The 21480-nt window shown below is 47.0% G+C and overlaps 1 protein-coding gene across 1 annotated transcript; it reads left to right on the forward strand.

Annotated features, from left to right (window-relative positions):
* The first annotated feature begins 9511 nt into the window (after positions 1 to 9511).
* On the forward strand, positions 9512 to 20573 carry LOC142571372 (uncharacterized). The gene is made up of 3 exons (XM_075679664.1): positions 9512 to 9691; positions 13808 to 14045; positions 20308 to 20573. Exons 2-3 carry the CDS (start codon positions 13836 to 13838, stop codon positions 20467 to 20469), a joined length of 372 nt encoding a protein of 123 aa, XP_075535779.1. The 5' UTR covers positions 9512 to 9691; positions 13808 to 13835; the 3' UTR covers positions 20470 to 20573.
* The last annotated feature ends 907 nt before the right edge of the window (positions 20574 to 21480 follow it).

Below are 21480 nucleotides of genomic sequence, written 5' to 3' on the forward strand. Positions count from 1 at the left end.
TTGCACATCTTGTCGTGACCTAGGTACCGTACCGTTGGGGTTGATTTCGCATAGCTAGCAGTTAACGAACCAGAGGAACTCGAACCATGCGGAGAGTTCTGGGACCAGGTTACAGTCAGTCGTCGACCACGTTCGGCACCCACAGCTTAGCATGGCTAAGACTGCACTGGCTCAGGATGCTCCGCAGGTAGAGACCTTTTGGATTGACTTCCCGTAGCTCGTAGCTGATGACACACAGGGACTCGTGCCGTATAGACAATTCCGTGAGCGCAATACAGAAGTAGATGATGTTCGGCGTGCACAGGCTGTCGTGGTTTACCGAACGTTATGTGAGGATGCTCGGCAGTTACGTGGTTGTGCAACGGAATTCACGGATCTCACTGCCGATGAACCACAGGAACTTATACCAAATGGAGAGTCAGCAGGCCGTTACCATGGCCTGCGTTTATCATGGAATTCTTTTCGAGGTTTACCCTGCACTGGCTCAGCATGATCCGCAGGAAGCACACGTTCGAGAACAGCTGGTTTGCCGAGGGAGATGGGCTGAGGCCATTGCCCACCAGGCATGCCAGGTAACGGAACAGGCGTCCATGGAAGCCTCATGGAAGCCTGCGATAGAAGCTCGCGCTAGCAAAAGGTCAATCCTATTTGTTGTGCGAGCCATGTTTTGAGGCAACAACAACAACAGTCTCGATGTAGCACGCCATGACCAGCGAAATCTCTGGAATCGGGCAGTAGCGGATAGGATAGGATAGGACAAGATATCCTTCTACGATGGCGCGTACCCCCTGCAGAGGATTGGCCAAGCTTTAGATGGAATTAGGAGCATTATCTTAATACAAAAATTGGTAGAAGTGTAAGGTGAAAATGGATACAAAATAATATTTGAATAATTTAAGAGAATCGCCTTGAAACAATTATGAATTTCTCCACGGCTGAGCGAACATCCCCGCGGAAGTTTCTAAGGCAGGAGGCTCCTAGAGAAAGAATATTTAGAATGGAAAAACTTAAACCAAGTTGCCTGAACGTTGGTTATAAAATGTTTTTTCTTAAAGAAGAAAAACGGCCGCAGAACAAGAAAAAAATGATCTATGGCCTCATCTTCTGCACAGCCTGGGCACAAAGGGGAGGGTGCTAGACCAACCCGGTGACGATATAATTTTAATACTGGTATCCGACAGCGTAATCGGGCAAAAATTGCTTCAGTTTTTTTGGTGTGAATGGAATTTTGATTCCAAGGGAATAGGAGCTGTCCATATTCTGAAAAATTTGCTATCGCTGTCTTCATAAAGTCTTGAGCAATTGCATATCTCTTGAATCTAGCAGAAGTTATGTAAGCTGATGTAGGAAGTAATGATAGTACAAGGCCACTGAGGGCCGCTCTCGCGAGACTGTCAGCCATTTCGCTCATGTATAATCCCTTATGACCTGGCACCCAAAGTAATCTAATCAAATTTACGTGGGCCGGCACTAGAAAAGGAACTGTACGTAAAAGGTTAGTACCAGTATTTGTTATGAGCAATGTACATAAAGAATCCGTTATTATGACTACCGTGAATATTGATGAATTTAGTTTACGTAAGGCTAACGCTACAGCTAGAAATTCAACCAGAAATATGGATAAGTAGTCCGGAATCTTGATTCAGAATGACCAGTCTAGAGCAGTAGCGAAATTGCCAATCACATATTTTTCTCCACATTGTGAGGCATCTGTTGCAATGAGAGTATTTTATAACTAAACTTTTTTAAATTTAGGGGTTTTACGCGCCAAAACCACTTTCTCATTATGAGGCATGCCGTAGTGGGACTCCGGAATTTTTGACCACCTGGGGTTTTTAACGCGCACCTAAATCTAAGTATACGGGTGTTTTCGCACTTCGCCTCCTTTGAAATGCGGCCGCCATGACCAGGATTCGATCTCGCGGCCTCGTGCTCAGCATCCCAACACAATAGCCACTGAGATACCACGGCGGGTACATAACTAAACTGATTAAATGGTCTTGTAACAGTACATTTAAAATACTATGAGAGAGAAGTTTTGTATTGTTTGGGTAGATGTGATCATAGACGATTTGTAGACGCTCTCGCATATCACAAACAGTGGGCACCTCCCATATACGTACACTTAAGGGATTGATCAATGTTTGTAATTAGACTGTACCTGTGGTGTATGAAACCGGAGCCAGTGTATTCCGAAGAATAATACAGGCTGGGAAATGAATGTTTTCCAATCTTGCAATAGGGGTTTCATACATATTTAGGAATCTTGGCACCGTCAGCAAACGAAATCTGCACAATATTGAGGGCAACCCGACTTCTTGATGTAATACGTCATTAGGAACAAATTTCGGTAATCCGCAGCACAATCGCAGGGCTTCCCGTTCCAATACCTGAACGTATCGCGCCTTGGCGCCAGGCGCCTCGACCGCGCCCAAACAAACTTCCCCAGTGTCCATTTGTATAGATGACACTCGTACCTTTCACTGGTAGCCTGGAGAAGTCCCTTTGAGGCACACATTGCCGAAGTGTCCCTTTAAGCCGCAGTTGAAGCACCTCTGTTCCCTCGCTGGACAGGTTGCCCTTGGGTGCGAGTTGCCTACGCAGAAGATGCACGGTCCCTCGGAACGAGCTGATGTCGGCCGGGTTTCCTTGCTACATTGCGGTTTCCTGCGGTGGCCCACTGTGTCAACGTTGACGTCCTCGCATGGCTTGCATGGTGTGTGTGGTCGCGAACTTCATTGGGGTTTCGAAGCTTTTCTTGCTGCTGCTGAACGGCCTCTTTTAGACAGCCCTCGCCAGAGCTATTGCGAGAGACAGCTTGGGATTCATTTGGAGGGACTCGGAAAGTTTTTCATCCCGCAGGCCCACGACGAACCGGTCCCTGATGAAGCACTGCTACAATTCTCTGAAGTTGCATTTGTCCACCGAGATGTGTAGAGCAGTCATAAGCTGGTCAATTGACTCGCCAGGCATCTCGTGCTGTTTGTGCAAGCAAGCGCTCTCGTAGACGACGTTGCTTTCCTTCTTGTTGACCAGCTCAAATTTCGTCGAATCTTCTGCAGAAAGATTGAATGTAGCGAAGATGTCCCTTGCTTGTTGGCCCATGGTGTAAAGCAGAATGAGTACTTGTGCCTCTTCCGAGCGCTCATTCAGGCTCGACGCATAGCGATAGTCATCGAAGTGCAGTATCCACGCCGGCCACTCCGAGGTATCGTCGAAGTCCAGCGGTGGCGGCTGCTGAAGGCCCGGTGGCGATGCAGTGGCCATTGCAGCCTCCTTTTCTTTTGACGACGTCTCGGTCCTCCTTTTCCAATCGCTTTAAAAGTGGGTGGATCCCATCACTTCTTACACCATGTCGTAGCGGCGCCCGCCGCTATCAGTGCGTGATCGGCGAAAGGCCGGAGGCGTCTGTAGGGGTGTGTAGTCCAACCCGTTGGCAGGTAAAAGAGCCCCATCTTTATTTCCAGAGCAGTTTAAGTAGAACCAGCGTGACGTCAGTGACACGTGGTTCCATACATGCGTCAGGCAGAATGAATGGGCGTGTCATGCGGGAGTGTGCTTTCAGCCGCACGGAAATACTTTCCAGCACAGGTGCTGCTGCTGGCCCTATCTTGAAAGCGATCGTCTTATGTGACGGACAGAGGACCGGATGCACGGACGGACGGGCTGCCTCGTTCAGTTGGGCATAGAAATACTTACCTATTTAAGATAGATAGAATAAACTTTATTGCCTAACGGATAAGGTGATCTACCCACCCCCGACACGCAGGTCAGGGGGCGGGTGCCGCCGCATCAGATTCAGGCTCGGAGGTCGTCGGTAAAAATGCTTTGTCTTCTCTTTCAAGAAAACAGTGCACCCCACAGGAGCATATCCACATCGGTACAGGCGAAGAGAACGAAGAACTCATAAAGGAAACCAACTAACCATCCAACTTTCGGCAACTCGATTACGCGGCAGAAGTCCCTATCACCTTTTCCCTTGACAGACTTATTCTTTAGAATTTGCACTGTTTTATCACTTCATTTTTTTTCTGCCGTCGTGAGCTCTTGAGATAACAACGTTTAAGTGCGATTACCTTTCCTATGAACTCGAGTAGACTGAAAGCTGGTAGTGAATGCTGGAGCGCGGACCTGACATATAGGCCGGCGCCTGCACAGTGCCGCATGCCGCTCATCACAGAGAGAGAGTCTTTTTCTCGCTCCTTATTCAAAACGGCGCAACCCACCCAAGGGGATCGGCCATGAATTGAGCGGTGAAAAAACCGCTATCAATTTTTTGTAGAAAAATAAGGTGAAATGAAATAAGTATCTTGTAAATGCGAATTAAAATGTCTACTGTTACATATAGTAATGATAAAATATTTAACTATTACAGTAAAAATTACGTGACCATAAGTAAACAGAACAATTTTAGCATGCGATTCTTTTTGTCCCTTGCAGATAGATGCAGAGGGCTTCACAAACATTCCTGTGGCTGTAACCCAATACGGTAACTCCAAAGGAAAGAATTACCGGAAGAGCCAAATTCAAGCCAAGGTTTTGTATGGGTTCTTCTAAAAAAAAATTTCCTTTGAATGATGAACCGTCGACATGTCATAAAGAAGGGTTGCAGAGATTCAGTCTCTTTGTATAAAGGACGCAAAGCTGATATAGTCAGACAAGGCCTGTGGAGGTAAAAGTTCAATGAGGGGACTCGGCAGCGCAGTCTCGTAATCGTTACTTGAATTTTTCTAGTAACGATCAGTTCCACCAGTTTTTCTACGAGAACAACTTGAGGGCAATTTGAGCGATACCGTTGATTGCTCTAAATTTATTAAGAAACTTTTCGTGTGCATATGCCTTCCAACCATTCGGATCGACCATCGCGGACAAGATCAGCCTCTTTCCACGTAAGTAAGAGGCGCTAGACAGGAGCTATGGCGCTTCAATGTAACCTGGGGACGGACCAACCGACCGAGCTATCTCTCCAGGTAACATCCAAGGGTTACGAGTTCAAATCCCCTGTTCTCTTCCTTCTTTTCTTTTGTTTTGCTTCTTTTTTTTCTTCCCCCCTTTTTAATATTACTTTTCTTTTAGTTTATCACTGTACGGGGACCCTAAAAAAATCCTCTATTTTGTATGGCCACACATGTGCAGGTCATAAATACCAGGTATCTCCAGTTGACTGCCATCTGTGCGGTTTAACCGCGCGCAGATTGGTCCACCTTGACTGATCAAAGAAGGCACCACTGTAGGTTAAATGAGGCGTACAACTCCTGCGGTGGCGGTAGAGTATCCGCCTCGCGTGCATGAGGACCGTGGTTCGAATCCCGGGGCCGCGCAATATTCCACCGGAAAAAAAACGTCTGTTAAGAAAATTGCATAAACAGACCTGGAGTGTGGCCTGATGCCGGTGACCAGAACCGGTAACACACTCTCTCACCAGAGCAGGATTGGCCACCTGGTGCAGTACTTGGCCACAACCTCCTATATGAATACAACAATCAAACCCCGGCCCTCAGTCCCCAGCAGCCGTGAAGCAACTGACCATGGCGGCGGTCAGATCTGTGACGCAGCAGAGGGTGCCAAGAATCCCTGGCTCCGGACAGGCCGCCATTGGAATCTGAACCTGGCAACGTTTAACGTTAGAACGTTATCTAGTGAGGCGAGTCTAGCAGTGTTATTGGAGGAATTAGAGGGTAGTAAATGGGATATAATAGGGCTCAGTGAGGTTAGGAGCACAAAATAAGCATATACAGTGCTAAAATGGGGGCACGTACTGTGCTACCGGGGCTTAGCGGAGAGACGAGAACTAGGAGTCGGATTGCTGATTAATAAGGAAATAGCTGGTAACATACAGGAATTCTGTAGCATTAGCGAGAGGGTGGCAGGTCTTGTTGTGAAACTTAATAAGACGTACAAATTGAAGGTACTACAGGTCTACGCCCCTACATCCAGTCATGATGACCAGGAAGTCGAAAGCTTTTATGAAGACGTGGAATCGGTGATGGGTAAACTGAAAACAAAATACACTATACTGATGGGCGACTTCAATGCCAAGGTAGGCAAGAAGCATGCTGGAGACAAGTCAGTGGGGGAATATGGCATAGGCTCTAGGAATAGCAGGGGAGAGTTATTATTACAATTTGCAGAACGGAATAACATGCGGATAATGAATACCTTCTTCCGCAAGCGGGTTAGCCGAAAGTGGACGTGGAGGAGCCCAAATGGCGAGACTAGAAATGAAATAGACTTCATGCTCTGCGCTAACCCAGGCATCATACAAGATGTGGACGTGCCCGGCAAGGCACTCTGCAGTGACCATAGGATGGTAAGAACTCGGATTAGTCTAGACTTGAGGAGCGAACGGAAGAAACTGGTACATAAGAAGCCAATCAATGAGTTAGCGGTAAGAGGGAAACTAGAGGAATTCCGGATCAAGCTACAGAACAGGTATTCGGCTTTAACCCAGGAAGAGGACCTTAGTGTTGAAGCAATGAACGACAATCTTATGGGCATCATTAAGGAGTGTGCAATAGAAGTCCGTGGTAACTCCGTTAGACAGGATACCAGAAAGCTATCGCAGGAGACGAAAGATCTGATCAAGAAACGCCAATGTATAAAAGCATCTAACCCTACAGCTAGAATAGAACTGGCAGAACTTTCTAAGTTAATCAACAAGCGTAAGACAGCTGACATAAGGAACTATAATATGGATAGAATTGAACATGCTCTCAGGAACGGAGGAAGCCTAAAAGCAGTGAAGAAGGAATTAGGAATAGGCGAGAATGAGATGTATGCGTTAAGAGACAAAGCCGGCAGTATCGTTATTAATATGGATGCGATAGTTCAAGTGGCTGAGGAGTTCTATAGAGATGTATACAGCACCAGTAGCACCCACGACGATAACGTGAAAGAGAATAGTCTAGAGCAATTTGAAATCCGACAAGTAATGCCGGAAGAAGTAAAGAAAGCCTTGAGAGCTATGCAAAGGGGGAAGGCAGCTGGGGAGGATCAGGTAACAGCAGATTTGTTGAAGAATGGTGGGAACATTGTTCTAGAAAGACTGGCCACCCTATATACACAATGCCTCATTACCTCGAGCCTGCCGGAATCTTGGAAGAACGCTAACATAATCCTAATCCATAAGAAAGGGGACGCCAAAGACTTGAAAAATTATAGACCGATCAGCTTACTGCCCGTTGCCTACAAAGTATTTAGTAAGGTAATCGCAAATAGAATCAGGAACACCTTAGACTTCTGTCAACCAAAGGACCAGGCAGGATTCCGTAAAGGCTACTCAACAATAGACCATATTCATACTATCAATGAGGTGATAGAGAAATGTGCGGAATATAACCAACCCTAATATATAGCTTTCATTGATTACGAAAAAGCATCTGATTCAGTCGAAACCTCAGGAGTCATGGATGCATTACGGAATCAGGGTGTAGATGAGCCATATGTAAAAATACTGAAATATATCTATAGCGGCTGCACGGCCACCGTAGTCCTCCATAATGAAAGCAACAAAATCCCAATAAAGAAAGGCGTCAGACAGGGAGATACGATCTCTCCAATGCTATTCACAGCGTGTTTACAGGAGGTATTCAGAGACCTGAATTGGGAAGAATTGGGGACAAGAGTTAATGAAGAATACCTTAGTAACTTGCGATCCGCTGATGATATTGCCTTGCTTATTAACTCAGGAGACCAATTGCAATGCATGCTCACTGACCTGGAGAGGCAAAGCAGAAGGGTGGGTCTAAAAATTAATCTGCAGAAAACTGAAGTAATGTTTAACAGTCTCGGAAGAGAACAGCAGTTTACGATAGGTAGCGAGGCACTGGAAGTCCTAAGGGAATACATCTACTTAGGGAAGGTAGTGACGACGGATCGGGATCATGAGACTGAAATAACCAGAAGAATAAGAATGGGTTGGGGTGCGTTTGGCAGGCATTCTCAAATCATGAACAGCAGGTTGCCACTATCCCTCAAGAGAAAAGTGTATAACAGCTGTGTCTCACCAGTACTCACGTATGGGGCAGAAACCTGGAGGCTGACGAAAAGGGTTCTGCTTAAATTGAGGACGACGCAACGAGCTATGGAAAGAAGAATGATGGGTGTAACGTTAAGGGATAAGAAAAGAGCAGATTGGGTGAGGCAACAAACGCGGGTTAATGACATCTTAGTTGAAATCAAGAAAAAGGAATGGGGGCCATGGGCAGGACATGTAATGAGGAGGGAAGATAACCGATGGTCATTAAGGATTACGGACTGGATTCCAAGGGAAGGGAAGCGTAGCAGGGGGCGGCAGAAAGTTAGGTGGGCGGATGATATTAAGAAGTTTGCAGGGACAACATGGCCACAATTAGTACATGACCGGGGTAGTTGGAGAAGTATGGGAGAGGCCTTTGCCCTGCAGTGGGCGTAACCAGGCTGCTGCTGCTGCTGATGACGATTATGATTGATTGATTGCTGATAAATGAGGCCGATTCATTAACGAAAACACATTATGAACTCCTTTGTGGAGATGCATATATCTTTAAGAAAGTTTGTACTGTTGGGATATGAAATCGCATGAGAAGAGAAGGCAGGTGTGCTTCTTGATATAAAATATTAGTGACAAAGTTAGGAAGCCCAAGACATAAACGTAGTGCCTCTCGTTCTAATACAACCAGAGGCCGAATTTTGCATGCAGGTTCGCCAGAAAACAAAACGCAGCCGAACTATATTATCGAACCAACATACATGCAATGATCATAATGTAACATACAAGTAATAATAGATCTTTATCAGGACATGAGCGCAATCCTGACCAATTTCTAGTAAGTCTACGCAGCATTCCTACTGTGCGTGCTCTCTTTGAGGTAATGTGCTCTTTATGTGGACTCCAATTTGAGCTTTTCGGTGCTTATGACACACAAGTATTTAGGTGAATTCAGCTACAGGATACGCTCTTCTCGATAAAGAATCCAAATTTGCACAGGAACGCTTTGAGGAAAAACTAGGATTGCGCTTTTTCTGATATTAACAGAGAGATGAATGCCATCAAGCTGGAATTGAAGGCTACTTATATAGGACTGCAGCGTTTTGTACAATGCATGTATGTCTACCGAAGCAGCGAAAACTGCGATGTCACCGGCATATACGTAAACATGCACATCCGATTGAAAAGCTACAGCACTCATTAAGCATTGACAGCAATGGGGATAGGACTGATCCTTGCTCGTGACTGTTTATACGGTAATGGAGACATTCCACATTGACAGTGGTAAAATTCTCTGATGTTTGTAAATTAATAAACCCACGGGACAAAATAATTTGACAGTCCTGCATTCTGGGGCGCGTTTATTCAGCTTACACGTCGAATCACTGTCATACGCTTTATTAATATCCAAAGTGACTAAAGCAGGATTTTGCGAACGTAGCCCACGTCGTCGTCGTTGTTTTTGTTCATTGCTGCTCAGGTCGAGGGCTCGCGGTTACGATTTTGCCAGTGCATTCACCATGGTCATCGCGGGCGTGCGCTCGCGCCTTCGAGCACGGACCGTGCTGCGCCCGTGGCCCGTGCCAGAGCATTCGTCGACGGGGCCGCGAGTACCTGGACCAGCTGCTGCCGTAGCCTCCGTGAAGAAGGCCGAGTGCGTCGTCCAACGGGGCGTAGCGGCCTACTGCACGCGGCTTGCGCCTGCGGCTACAAATCTTCGAGGTAAGCTGCCGAACACTTCTCATGCCAATACGGCTCAGCCCGCGCCTTCTAGCACAAGGGGCGCCAATCAGCAGATCTCGAGAACTTAACGGCCGAAGAGAATGCGTGTCGAATGGCATCCAGTGTAATAAATGCACCGTGCTGTTTCTTTAGCGTGTTTATCGTGTGCGCTAGTTCGCACAGTCCGTCATCTAGGCGTGGGAGTTTTGTAGTTTTTTTTATACTTTTATTTCCATGAGTTAACGAATCTGAAGTCCCGAACGCACCACGCAGAGCCATAGCGTGGATACAGATAAAATATATGTTGCGGGGTCTCCCTGAGTTGCTGTTTTTGAGCGTCCGTAATTCCGCGGTTAAGACAACTGGTTGATGTGTTCATGATCTGCTATGTGTTATCTTCATGCGACGACGAATTTCAACCACGTTACTCTGCTCTAAGCATGTACGTTAATTCCCCGCTCACGTTAACACGTTTGAGTCAGATAAAAGCAATGTTTTAGACCCCCCCCCCAAAAAAAAAAAAAAAAAAACAGGTCAGCTTAGACTAAAAAGTATTGTTTTTTTTGCGCCGATACCCCAGTGCCGATACGTCGGTTTGACATGATAAATTGCGAAACGTTTATTTCGGTCGTTGCAAGCAAGTTGGTCTTTGGCTTTTTTGTGAAATAAATGTAGTCCATATTTAACCAATAAGCAATTAACTAGACCAGAGCACAGTGAAGAAATTCTTGACGTGACAGCGAGCTGGTGCACGACATTCAAAGCAGGGTAGTCACCTGTTATTTTTTTTTCTGGCAGACCAAGGGTCTTCTCATGGTAAGAGTGACCTTTCTGTTGTAGAAGGGCAATTTCTTAATGCAGCTAAAGTATCGATCTCCTTAGCGTCCCGTTTTGGAATGCCAGGTTAACCGGAGCCCGATAAGCCTGCAGCTTCGTTGAAAGCAGAGGAAGTTGGATTGTATTTATTCTAACATACCTGTGCTGACGCGAATAGAACGCAAATTGATAGCATAATGCAGTTCCTGAATAATGCCCTGCCGGTCGTAGCCGAGATGCCACTGTATTATAATGTAAGCTATCTTATCTGAACAAATGAATGGACTAATAAGCGCAAATAACAAGCACCGAACGCGGTCGAAGTTATTTTGAAAGCGAATCACTAGCGCCACAACTATACAGTGGTGCTAGATGCATGGTGGAGGGCAGTTCAAGGTGAAGGTGCGCGCAGCGGAGTGTGGAAGTGTATGTAAATTAATGCTTGTCAATCTGTGCAGTGAAACTTTATTTTTCCAATGGTCGCGCGTGTTCGTGCGGCCCGCATCGCTTGCAGTAGACCCCACCCCGCAAGCAAAGCTTTCTTATTGAGCTTTGTCTAGTAGCAAAGGGCCCGGTTACACGGTACAAACGCTTTCTGAATGATGGCAGTAGCGGAATCTCTGTAGAGAAGACATATATAGTACAGTATGCAAAGCTAGTTAAAGGGAAATTAGTGTTTTTTTTTCTTATGAATTAAAGATATGTTGGCAGTCTGGCAGTCTTCCAGATCTCTTGACACATTTGCCGTCATGAGGTGCTGCAGCATTAGGGGGCGCCAGCTTATCGAGCCATCATTCGTCTGATTGACTAATCTACTGCCGCCTTGTCCCTGGACATATTTTGAAAAGGCAAAAGCTTCTGTTATTTCCAGTCGATGCCACAGTTCTGAATTGCCTGTTCTTCAGCCACCCCTTTTCCGCACTCTCACAGTTAAGTTGTCCGTCACCATAGTTGAGTTAAAATTTTTCTCATTGCGAATTGGACTTCTTTAGTGCTTCGTTCTCGCCACTGCATGTTGGTGTACCTACGCGTACTAACTTTATTTTATACCCCTCGTTTAGCTTTATGCTGATGACATCATCATCATAATCATGAGTCTATTCTATGTCCACTGCAGGACGAAGGCCTCTCCCTGCGATCTCCAATTACCCCTGTCCTGCGCCAACCGATTCCAACTAGCGCTCGCACATTTCCTAATTTCATCGCCCCACCTAGTCTTCTGCCATCCTCGACTGCGCTTCCCTTCTCTGGCACCCATCCTATAACCCTAATGATTCACCGGTTATCTAACCTACGCATTACATGACCTGCCCAGCTCCATTTTTTTCACTTAATGTCAATTAGAATATCGGCTATACCCGTTTTCTCTCTGATCCAAACCCCTCTCTTTCTGTCTCCTAGCGTGATACCTAGCATTCTTCGTTCCATCGCTCCTTGCGCGGTCCTTAACTTGTTCTCAGGCTTCTTTGTCAGTCTCCAAGTTTCTGCCCGGTATTCCAGCACCTGTAAAATGCCCCGATTGTACACCTTCCTTTTCATTGATAATGGTAAGCTCCCAGTCAGGAGCTGACAATGTATGCCGTATGCGATCCAACCCATTTTCATTCTTCTGTGAATTTTGTTCTCATGATCAGGGTTCTATGTGAGTATTTACCTAGGTAAACGTACTCCTTCCTAGACTGTAGAGGCTGACTGGCGTTCCTGAACTCTTGTTTTATTGCCAGGCTATTCTTCATTATCTTTGTCTTCAGTATATTAGCATATCATATTGACTGCAATTAAGACGGGGACAGAGGGAGAGAACACATAAACAGCACGGGCGGTAACTTTCAGTCCGTGCTGTTTGTGTTCTCTCCCTCTGTCCCCGTCTTATTTGCGGTCAATATGATATGCAGTAAATACCAACTAGGCCAAAGTGAAGTTCTTCTGAATCAGTATATTAGAATTAATCGATTCCTAGGTATAGAACTTAGCCAGCAGTGAGAGTTCACCGGTGTTTTCCACTATGTCCTTAAGTATTACATATCCTTTCCCTATTCTCTCTTATCAGCAGCACCACTGTAGCAGATTATGTTCTGAAGTCAAGAGTTAAAATTGTCTGGTCGGGATTAATCGTAGTCAAAGGTAAATTGAAGGCCGAGAACTAACGACAAAAATACAACATTTTAGGCACTGATATATGGGAACCTTGCTCACAATAGCCAAACGTCTTGTATTGGTGTATTTTGGGGTCCGTGTCTTACCTTGGATTATACGCGCTCATTAGCCGGCAATGTATATGCCTCGCCAGCTGCATTAACCTCGCTAAGCCCTGTGACATCCCAGGTAACGCCAGATAATTCCCCAGAGCCCTACTGAGCTAGCTTCACTCGATAGGATGCGCGTGTTGAAAGTTTCCACGTTTAGTTATTGTGACGGCTTGTTCGGATCCATAAGCCCTTAGTAGTCTCTGCTGCGCAACATTTTGAATGCACCGGAGCCGCTGGGGACTGAGTCTAAAAGGTGAATTGCAAGATTCGTGAGAAACGCAGGAATTAACTATACTGCGCCAGGGCGGTAGATTCTCGTTATGACGACGGTATGTATTTTATTGTCGAAAGGCCTTTTTAATGAAGTTCTACGTTAATATAACCCTACAAGCTTCCTGCAGATTTTTTTACCAGATTCCAGGTGCCGCTTCAACTGAAAAAATTCAGTGCTTCGCACTGATCGCCATCAGTACTGAAACCCAACTTTCTGCCTCTGCTCCGTGTAACACCAATACGGACGAACGAATATCTTGAAACTGTGCCATTTTCGTGATTCGAGGAAATTATCAGAAGTCATACGCCGGTTTCACAGAGCTGCTGAATCATCAAATAATCATCAAATTACTGATATGTGGAGACATTTTGTCATCCGCATCAAAATTTGTATATACGAATCTGGCAGTATTCGCGATTGCGTTGCAACTTGAGAAAATGGTAATTTTGCTGTGTGAACAAAAAAAAATATCAGATGTACACATTGCGTCCGAATGACGAATTCTTCTTTTTTTTATTGTGACTCTCAACTGAAATGAAAATTTTTTGCAGACGACTTTCAGTGAGGACATAGACAACTGACAGCTTCGGAATGATCTAGCACTATATGGATAGCAGATAGTTTAGCAATGCCCTTGCAAAATGCGCTCACATTATGAATCGTTTCAACACATACGTACAGAAGTTTCTTTCTGGCCCTTTCATAACATTTGTGAAGTCGTTTCTTTTGACAATTCAAACATTTGATTCTAGTTTTGCTTTAATATTTTCTTGACAGATAGCGGCCGCACGTCCGGACAGAAGCAATGTCGAACACTAACGTCTCCCGCCCACCTTCCCAAGTAAGCGTGACGGGATCCGGCAGCTCGAACTCACGCATAGAAGTGAGCACGGTGCAAGTAAACGAGGACGAGCAGGGCGGTAACTTGACCATCTACGGTGGAGGTCAGTACAACATCCGGACCACCATCTCGAAAGAAGGCACTAACTACCATATCGCGGACCCGACAGGCCAGGTGAGTGTCGGCGGATGTAGACTAGTTCCTTATTGCCATGAACCAACAGGAATCAAGATATAGTCGGTTTGGTCGAAAAGTGATTGTTTCAGATCAGCCGCTCAACCCTTGATTTTTCAACTTTGCTCATAAAAACGCTTACTTCGTGTCGAGGGCGGTATGAACGGAGGCGTTACGTGAAAAATAGCGAGAGAAAGCGTGCGCGCAATGCAAGACAACGATTACGGCGCAGCTTGTGGGTCTGGATCATATTGTTACGAATGAAGATTGAGTTTATTTACAATGAAAATGGTAGAGAAGACATGGGACGGTCCGAAACAGCCGATCACCCAAAAACCTCGCGGCGCTTCTTCTTTCTCTTCCACGCTCCTCCGATGCGGCATTGCATTTTCCTCCGGGCCAGACGAAGCTCACCGAGCGAGTCAGAGAGCGCGTTGATGGTACGGTTTCAATCGTGCGATGTGCACAACTTGCGTTTTGCGTGAACGGCGGTTATCAGCCGTCACTTTAGCGATGACATAGGTCACGTCACTCAAGCATTTGAGAATGACGAACGAGCCCGAATACTTGGAGAGCAGCTTTTGGCAAAGTCCCCTTTTCCGAATCGGTGTCCGCAGCCACACGAAGTCACCGGTGGTGAATCTGACGGGCAGCTGTTGTGCGTCGTAGAGAGCCTTAGCATGAACATGCGACGATAGGGTTCTGAGCCGGGCAAGTCGACGTGCTTCTGCGGCACGACACAATATCTGTATGACAGAAGCATCGTCGTTAAGTGAAAAAGGAAGTACGGTGTCGAGAAAACTTAGAGTATGGCGAGCGTAGAGAAAGAAAGGTGCGTATCCTGTGACTTCACGCTTGGCTGTGTTGAAGGCATACGTAATGAACGGTAATACGGCATCCCAGTTCTTATGATCCTCTGAGACGTACATTGAAAGCATGTTGACCGGGGTGCGATTGGTGCACTTGGTTAGACCATTGGTTTGCGGATGGTAAGGCGTGGAATGACGATATTGAGTTCCACAAAGGCGTAGCAACTCTTCCATGACGTCAGCGGTGAACTGCCGGCCGCAATTGCTTAGCACCAGACGAGGAGCTCCGTGGCGGAGGATAATCGAATGCAGAAGAAACGCTGAAACATCGGATGCTGTAGCTGAGACAATTGCCATTGTTTCAGTATAGCGTGTTAAATAATCCACGTACAAGATTATCCAGCGACAGCCAGTGGATGACTTGGGGAAGGAATAGAGCAAAACTGCACGCCCTTTCTCAAAGAGTGAAGTCGGTGGTTTAATCGGTCGCAGAGTTCTTGCAGGAGCTGTACTCGGTTGTTTGTGGCGTTGGCAGACATCACAGCTGGCGTCATGCTGCTTGGTTGTCTTTCGCGATTGAGGCCAATAGAAACGTTGTCGGAGGTGGTGGAGCGTTCGAGTGAATCCAAGGTCACCGGATGTAAGGTCGTCCTGCATGGCCCGAAGTACAGCCAGGCGCAGGCATTTTGGGACGACGAGCAGCAGTGGAGCGTCGTTGTTTGAATAATTCTTGTGGTAAAGCAGACCGTCCCGAATCACAAATGACATTGCCTGTTCAGATCTGTGGGTCGCATAAATAACCGGCTTTAGTGAAGGGTCGCGCTGTTCGTTCTTGAAGACGGCAAAGTCAGGCAAGTCCGATGAGATTGTAGTTAAGTAGTCGTCGATATCATCATCATCATCAGTGCCCTCGCTCTGGGAGGGGAGACAAGATAAGCAGTCGGCATCTGTGTGGCATCGACCGCTCTTATAAGCAACAGAAAAGTCGTATTCTTGAAGACGCAAGACCAACGAGCCAGCCAACGACCCGGCTGGGTCACGCAGTCCAACAAGCCAGCAGAGAGAATGATGGTGGGTGACAATCTTGAAATGCGGCCATACAAATAAAATCTGAACTTGTGGATGGCGGAAACAGCAAGACATTCCAGTTCCGTGACTGTATAATTGCTCTCTGTCTTCGTCAAAGTACGACTTGCGTACGCAACGACGTGTTGGCGTCCGTCATGAAACTGGACGAGCACAGCACCAATGCCCACACAACTTGTATCAGTATGCAGTTCGGTGAACGCCTCCGGATCGAAATGGCGGAGAAGTGGCCCAGAAGTGAGCAAAAAAACTTCAGCTGCTGGAAAGCAGTCTCACACTGAGCGGACCATATGTAGGGAGTGTCCTTGTGGAGCAGGTCAGTCAGTGGATAAGCAAGCTGGGTGAAGTCTTTAATAAGCTTGCGAAAATAAGAAGAAAGGCCCAGGAATCTTCTGAGATATTTCACTGTCTTCGGTTGCTTAAAGTTGCGGACAGCAGAAATATTTTGGGGATCTGGCCCGTATACCGTCCTTGTCGATGAGCTATCCCAGCACGAGGGATTGAATTAAGCTCACCCAAACGACACTGCTTAGAGTTTAAAATGACGCCAGGATGTCGGATGTAGTCCAAAACAGCGCCGAGCCGCAGGTTGTGCTGGTGGAAAGTTCAGCCGAAAAGAATCACGTCATCTAAATAACACATGCAAATCTCCCATTTGAGACCACGGAGGATGGAATCCATAAATAGCTCGAAGATTGCTGGGCATTTCATAAGTCAAATGGATGAAGTTAAACTCATAGAGCCCGTCAGGCGTAACAAAAGCGGTCTTTTCTCCGTCATATTGGTGCATCGGTATCTACAAGTATACTCGGACCGGAGGTCAATCAACGAAAAGTACGATGCGGAGTGAAGGCAGTCAACGGCATCGTCAATCCGTGGTAAGGGATACACGTCTTTCTTTGTGACGGCATTCGGGGGGCCTAAGTCGACACAAAATCTCCACGAGTTGTCTTTCTTTTTCACTAGTATAACAGGAGCTGTCCAAGGACTGCAAGACTCAATAACGCTTTTCTGCAGCATGTCATCGACCTGTTCAGCGATCACATTTTTTTCCGTGGGAGATACGCTATAGGGTTTCTCACCTATCGGAGTCGCTTGCCCGGTGTTTATGCAGTGGCGCATGCGGGATTGCGACAACATCGAATAACGCTTGTGTTGAGTAAAATCAAATACTGACGTGTAGCAGGCGAGAACTTGTTGGAGTACGTCCTGCTCGGAAGACGACAACGACTTATTTATCATACGTAGCAAGTGATCCGAATAGTTGGAAAATGGTCGACTGATGTCTGAAGACGCTGCAGCTGCTCGTACATCAATGGCGGCTTGCACTTCAAATGTTACCAATTTAAGTCCGACTGGCACGGTAACAGACTCCGTAGAAGCGTTCACGGCCCACAAGAAAGCGCGCCCGTCGACGGCTTGAACAATAGATCGAGGGACCAACACATTCTTTTTAATCGCGTTCTTAAGATCTGGCTCGACAAAAGCACTGCATGATCCCATCCGTACACGCGAAGAACTCACGGGAACAAACATGGCTGTCCGACCAGGCAGTAACACATCTTGAGACAGCGAAAACACGCCGGCGTTATTGGTCTGCAAAACATCAAGTATGGCGATTGGCCCCCCAACGTGCTCCTTCGTAAAATCTCTCCAGTCCCACAGTTAAGTGTAGCGCTGCATTCACGTAGGAAATCTATGCCAAAAATAACATCACGAGTTGCGTGGACGAATACAGTGAACTCGGCTCTAAAGCCTCTGTCCTCCGATCGCAACCAAAACCGAACAAACACTAACAGGGCGCAACATTTCACCACCAACTCCACAAAATATTTCTTTGGGATCCCAAGCGAACATAACTCTGTCCTAAGCGATCTTTGCAGCGAAGGCTCAGAACAGAAATAGTGGCACCCGCATCGACAATACCAGTAGTATTTACACCGTCTATACACCGTCTATACACATTCACACACACCTTCTTCTTCAGCATAACAACAGACGGAGGAATTGACGAGTCTGACCGTCCCGCGACCACAGCTCCATCGGCCGCACCAGCTATAGTTTTCCAGCTGCGGCGGGGAAGGCGACCGACGACGACACGGGGATGGCGAACGGCGCAGTCGGATCGGCGGCGGTGTAAGGCTGCGCTCGGAGAAAGGCGACTCATCGCGCGATTGAAACAACTCCTGTTGCCGCAGAAGATGGACTCCACATGGCGCGGGCGCGTTTTCGTGCACACGAGCTGTGCACGCCGAAGAACATAGCGCTCGCTTCGGGCAGCGGCGACAAAAGCGCGCAGTATGTCCTCGGGAACCGCAGGCGTAGCAAACGGGTAGGTCGCGGGTGAAACTAAATGGAGCAGGTACGCGTGGCGCCGGGTATGATTCCGCGAGAGCATGTCGTGGCATCGGATATTCCGCAGAAAAACGTCGAGGTGTTGGGTGGTGCTCCGTAGTGTCACGACGAACTCGTGAGGACTGGTGGTGACTGAGATTCGCCGGGAGAGACCGAAAGCTCGTGTTATTTAACTGTGGTTCTTCAGGAGGCGGTCGGCGCTCGATGCGATGTTCTCGCGACCAGAATGGTGGTTCGGGAATGCACGCGTCAAACGCGCACTGGTAACCAGCGTCTACTCCCTGAAATCGTGCTAGCTCTTCTTGAACCACTAGACGCAAGATCGAGGCGAAACACTGCAAACGAAATACAAGCAGTGCTGCTTACATATGACTGTCCTATGTTCTCTTTTTGTGCTGTTTATTAAGAAGATGCAAACATGTTCAGTGCGAGATCAGTCGCCAATGTGCAAACGCGCCAATCCAGAGAATTTTCCTGTTAGAATGAGATATGCCGGAATGGCGACCCGCAGGTCGCGCACGCTATATATAGTGTAAACTCGAGTGTCGAGTCGCTGATAGGTCAGCAGTCATGCGCGGTTGTTCGATCTGCGTCATCAAACCATCGATCTGCAAACACAGCTTCACGGTGTTAAGGGTAAAGGTTGATGCAACAAATTACATCTAATCCCGCGGGAGTTAGCAGCTGCACGGCGTGCTACCTTGGCAGGTGTGTTCAGTGTAGCCTACTCCATCTAACCGTCCCGGCTCTCTTCCAGCGACAATAGCGCATGTAGCATCTTTCACACCACTCCTCCTTTACACTGAATCTTTCTTTGCTTATCTTTCCTGGGTTTGGCGTACCTGGCGAACTGGGTTGAGAGAATACCTACCTTACCACTCCTTCCCTCGCGCAAGCTAGCGCTTTGAAACGCTTGGCGGATGTGTCCCGTCACATAGGAATAGTTTAGTGATAGAAGTAAGAGCGCACCAGTTTTCCCAATTCTTCCCTGTGGTAGCTAGTGCTTTGGGACATCGCACTATTTTTGAGATCGGCCCAGTTTACCCAGTGCACAACCATCTGGATCTGCCAAAGTCGTAGGCAGGAAGAACGCGCCCGGTGTTGTGCGTTGTGTAACATTACGTGATAAATGCGAGACACGCGTTTGAGGCGAACTTCACGCATAGCTGCGCGTCTCCCTGTCATGCCTGCGCTGTACTGCGGGGTACAGCCTTGGTAACAGTCGCACAAAACGACGACTCATAAACCAGACTAAAACGAAACAACACATAGGAAAGTGGAGTACGATAAAAAGCAGTATAAGCTTCGTTTACATTGACAATCATCATCGGTTTCTACAACATTCTTTTCTGAACATTTGTTGCGCGATCACAAATCTCGCAGCCATTCTTTTCTTCGGCGTGTTGTGTGTATTTTTTATAATATCATTCAATTTAGTAACAAACTAATCATCCTTTAAGCTACATATAAGTATTGCTTCCTCGTCTACTGGCATTGATCGCACATTTTCAAGCACCAGAAGCGAAACAGCTGCTTGCGGGCGACTGCCGGCGCTGATAAAGTCATCGCTGATGCGGCAGTGTTAAGGTGTATACCTGAAGATAAAATGACCGAGGGTAGGTAGGCTCTATCTGCTGCAGGCTGCAAACAGGTGTATCTAATTAACCTGCTTCGGTTCCAGCTCATCCCGACCCCACCAGCTTATGCGCGGACCCGAGAGCGCATTTCCGACTTGACAAGCAAACGCAGCAAATAGCAGTCATGCAAGCGTGGAACATGAGTACGTGATGGCAGATGCTTGAGTGTGAGTCGCGGCTGCACACTGAGTGCTGCAAGGAATGACTAAGGACTGCAGACGACATACCAGGCTGCTTTCGATATGTTTGCATCTCCTGCCAACTTTTTACTTCTTTCAGTCACCACCACTGACGCGCACTTGAATCGTCTCGCTAACACTGAAATCAGTGATTTCGTGAGTGCGCTGTTGAGTTGAACCACTTTTTCTTCTCCAGGTGAAGACCATCAACTTACCGAATACACGCTCACCGTCAGGCTTGCAAGGCAAGTACGAGAAGCGAGTGATAATCGATAATGGCGTTGAGACCATCGAGGAGTACCAGAACGACCGGCTTGTGAGCCGCACCGTCAACGGAGTTGCACAGCCAGTCCCCTGAAGAACGGGAAGTGATGCAACTCGCAGCCCACAACTTCACTCTCGAACGCTCTTTGCAAATAAATTAGGCCGTCATGACGGTGAATCATTAAAGACGCAGTGCCCGAATCACCCTTGTCACTAATGTGCGTCATATTACTTGAGTAATCCGCCCCGAGTACGAGCGGCATTCATGCACGTCTGCCGAGAAACTTCCCTCCTCGATCATGCCATCCTCTATATACATCACCTGCGTACCTATCAAAATGTTAATATTAAAATCAATAGCAATATCTATTTATGAAACACCTAGTCAAAAGGTAATACTAAAAATAAAGCAGCACGTCTATTTTTTTTATATAAATGATTTGAAGCGACGTAACGACTGCCGAGAGATTATCTTGTTTTTTTTTTTTTTTTTAGTACACAGGGCAGCGGCGCTTGAAACTAGCCAAAAAAAGGCCTGCATCAAGTCTGGAGCATGGAGTGAGACGAATTCGCGGCACTGTATCGTAAGCTGCCGTTTACACTGCATTAAGCTGGGTCAACTTCTTGCTCGTCTGGCAATCATCATTGTGCTATTACGTGAGCGGACCGAAGCTGTATAGCATGCGCTCGCGCGGATGCTATAGCGCCACTGTCGAACGTCGGTTTCCCGGATGTACCGGTTGTGGAGGACAGTTGGGTATGTAATTGATGGCCAGATGAGGATAAGAGAGAGAGAAGGACACACAGAAAGGCAGGGAGGTTAACCAGAGGTAGTTCCGGTTGGCTACCCTGTACGGGAAGAAGGTGTGGGGGGATAAAAAGAAAATGAGTGGAAGGGGGAGATAGAGAGACAGAGAAAGAGAGACGAGCACAAACAAACCGCGTAGACTAAAGAGCGGTAGGGGGCGGCGTTCTTAAAGTGCCGATATTAAGGGTTTCGGGAATGGTGCCGAAATGATCCTATACAGGTGCCACATACAGGATCTAGATGGCTATACCGACAGCAACGGGAAGTCATTGCTAGATCTTTATGAGCAACATAACC

The sequence above is a fragment of the Dermacentor variabilis genome, chromosome 1 (genome assembly GCF_050947875.1).
Source record: "Dermacentor variabilis isolate Ectoservices chromosome 1, ASM5094787v1, whole genome shotgun sequence".
NCBI classification, from domain to species: Eukaryota; Metazoa; Arthropoda; class Arachnida; order Ixodida; family Ixodidae; genus Dermacentor; species Dermacentor variabilis.

Coding starts and splice junctions, on each gene's coding strand:
- LOC142571372 (XM_075679664.1), top strand. CDS start 13,836: ATGTCGAACACTAACGTCTCCCGCCCACCTTCCCAAGTAAGCGTGACG. Junction 14,046..20,307: donor TCGCGGACCCGACAGGCCAG/GTGAGTGTCGGC, acceptor TTTCTTCTCCAG/GTGAAGACCATCAACTTACC.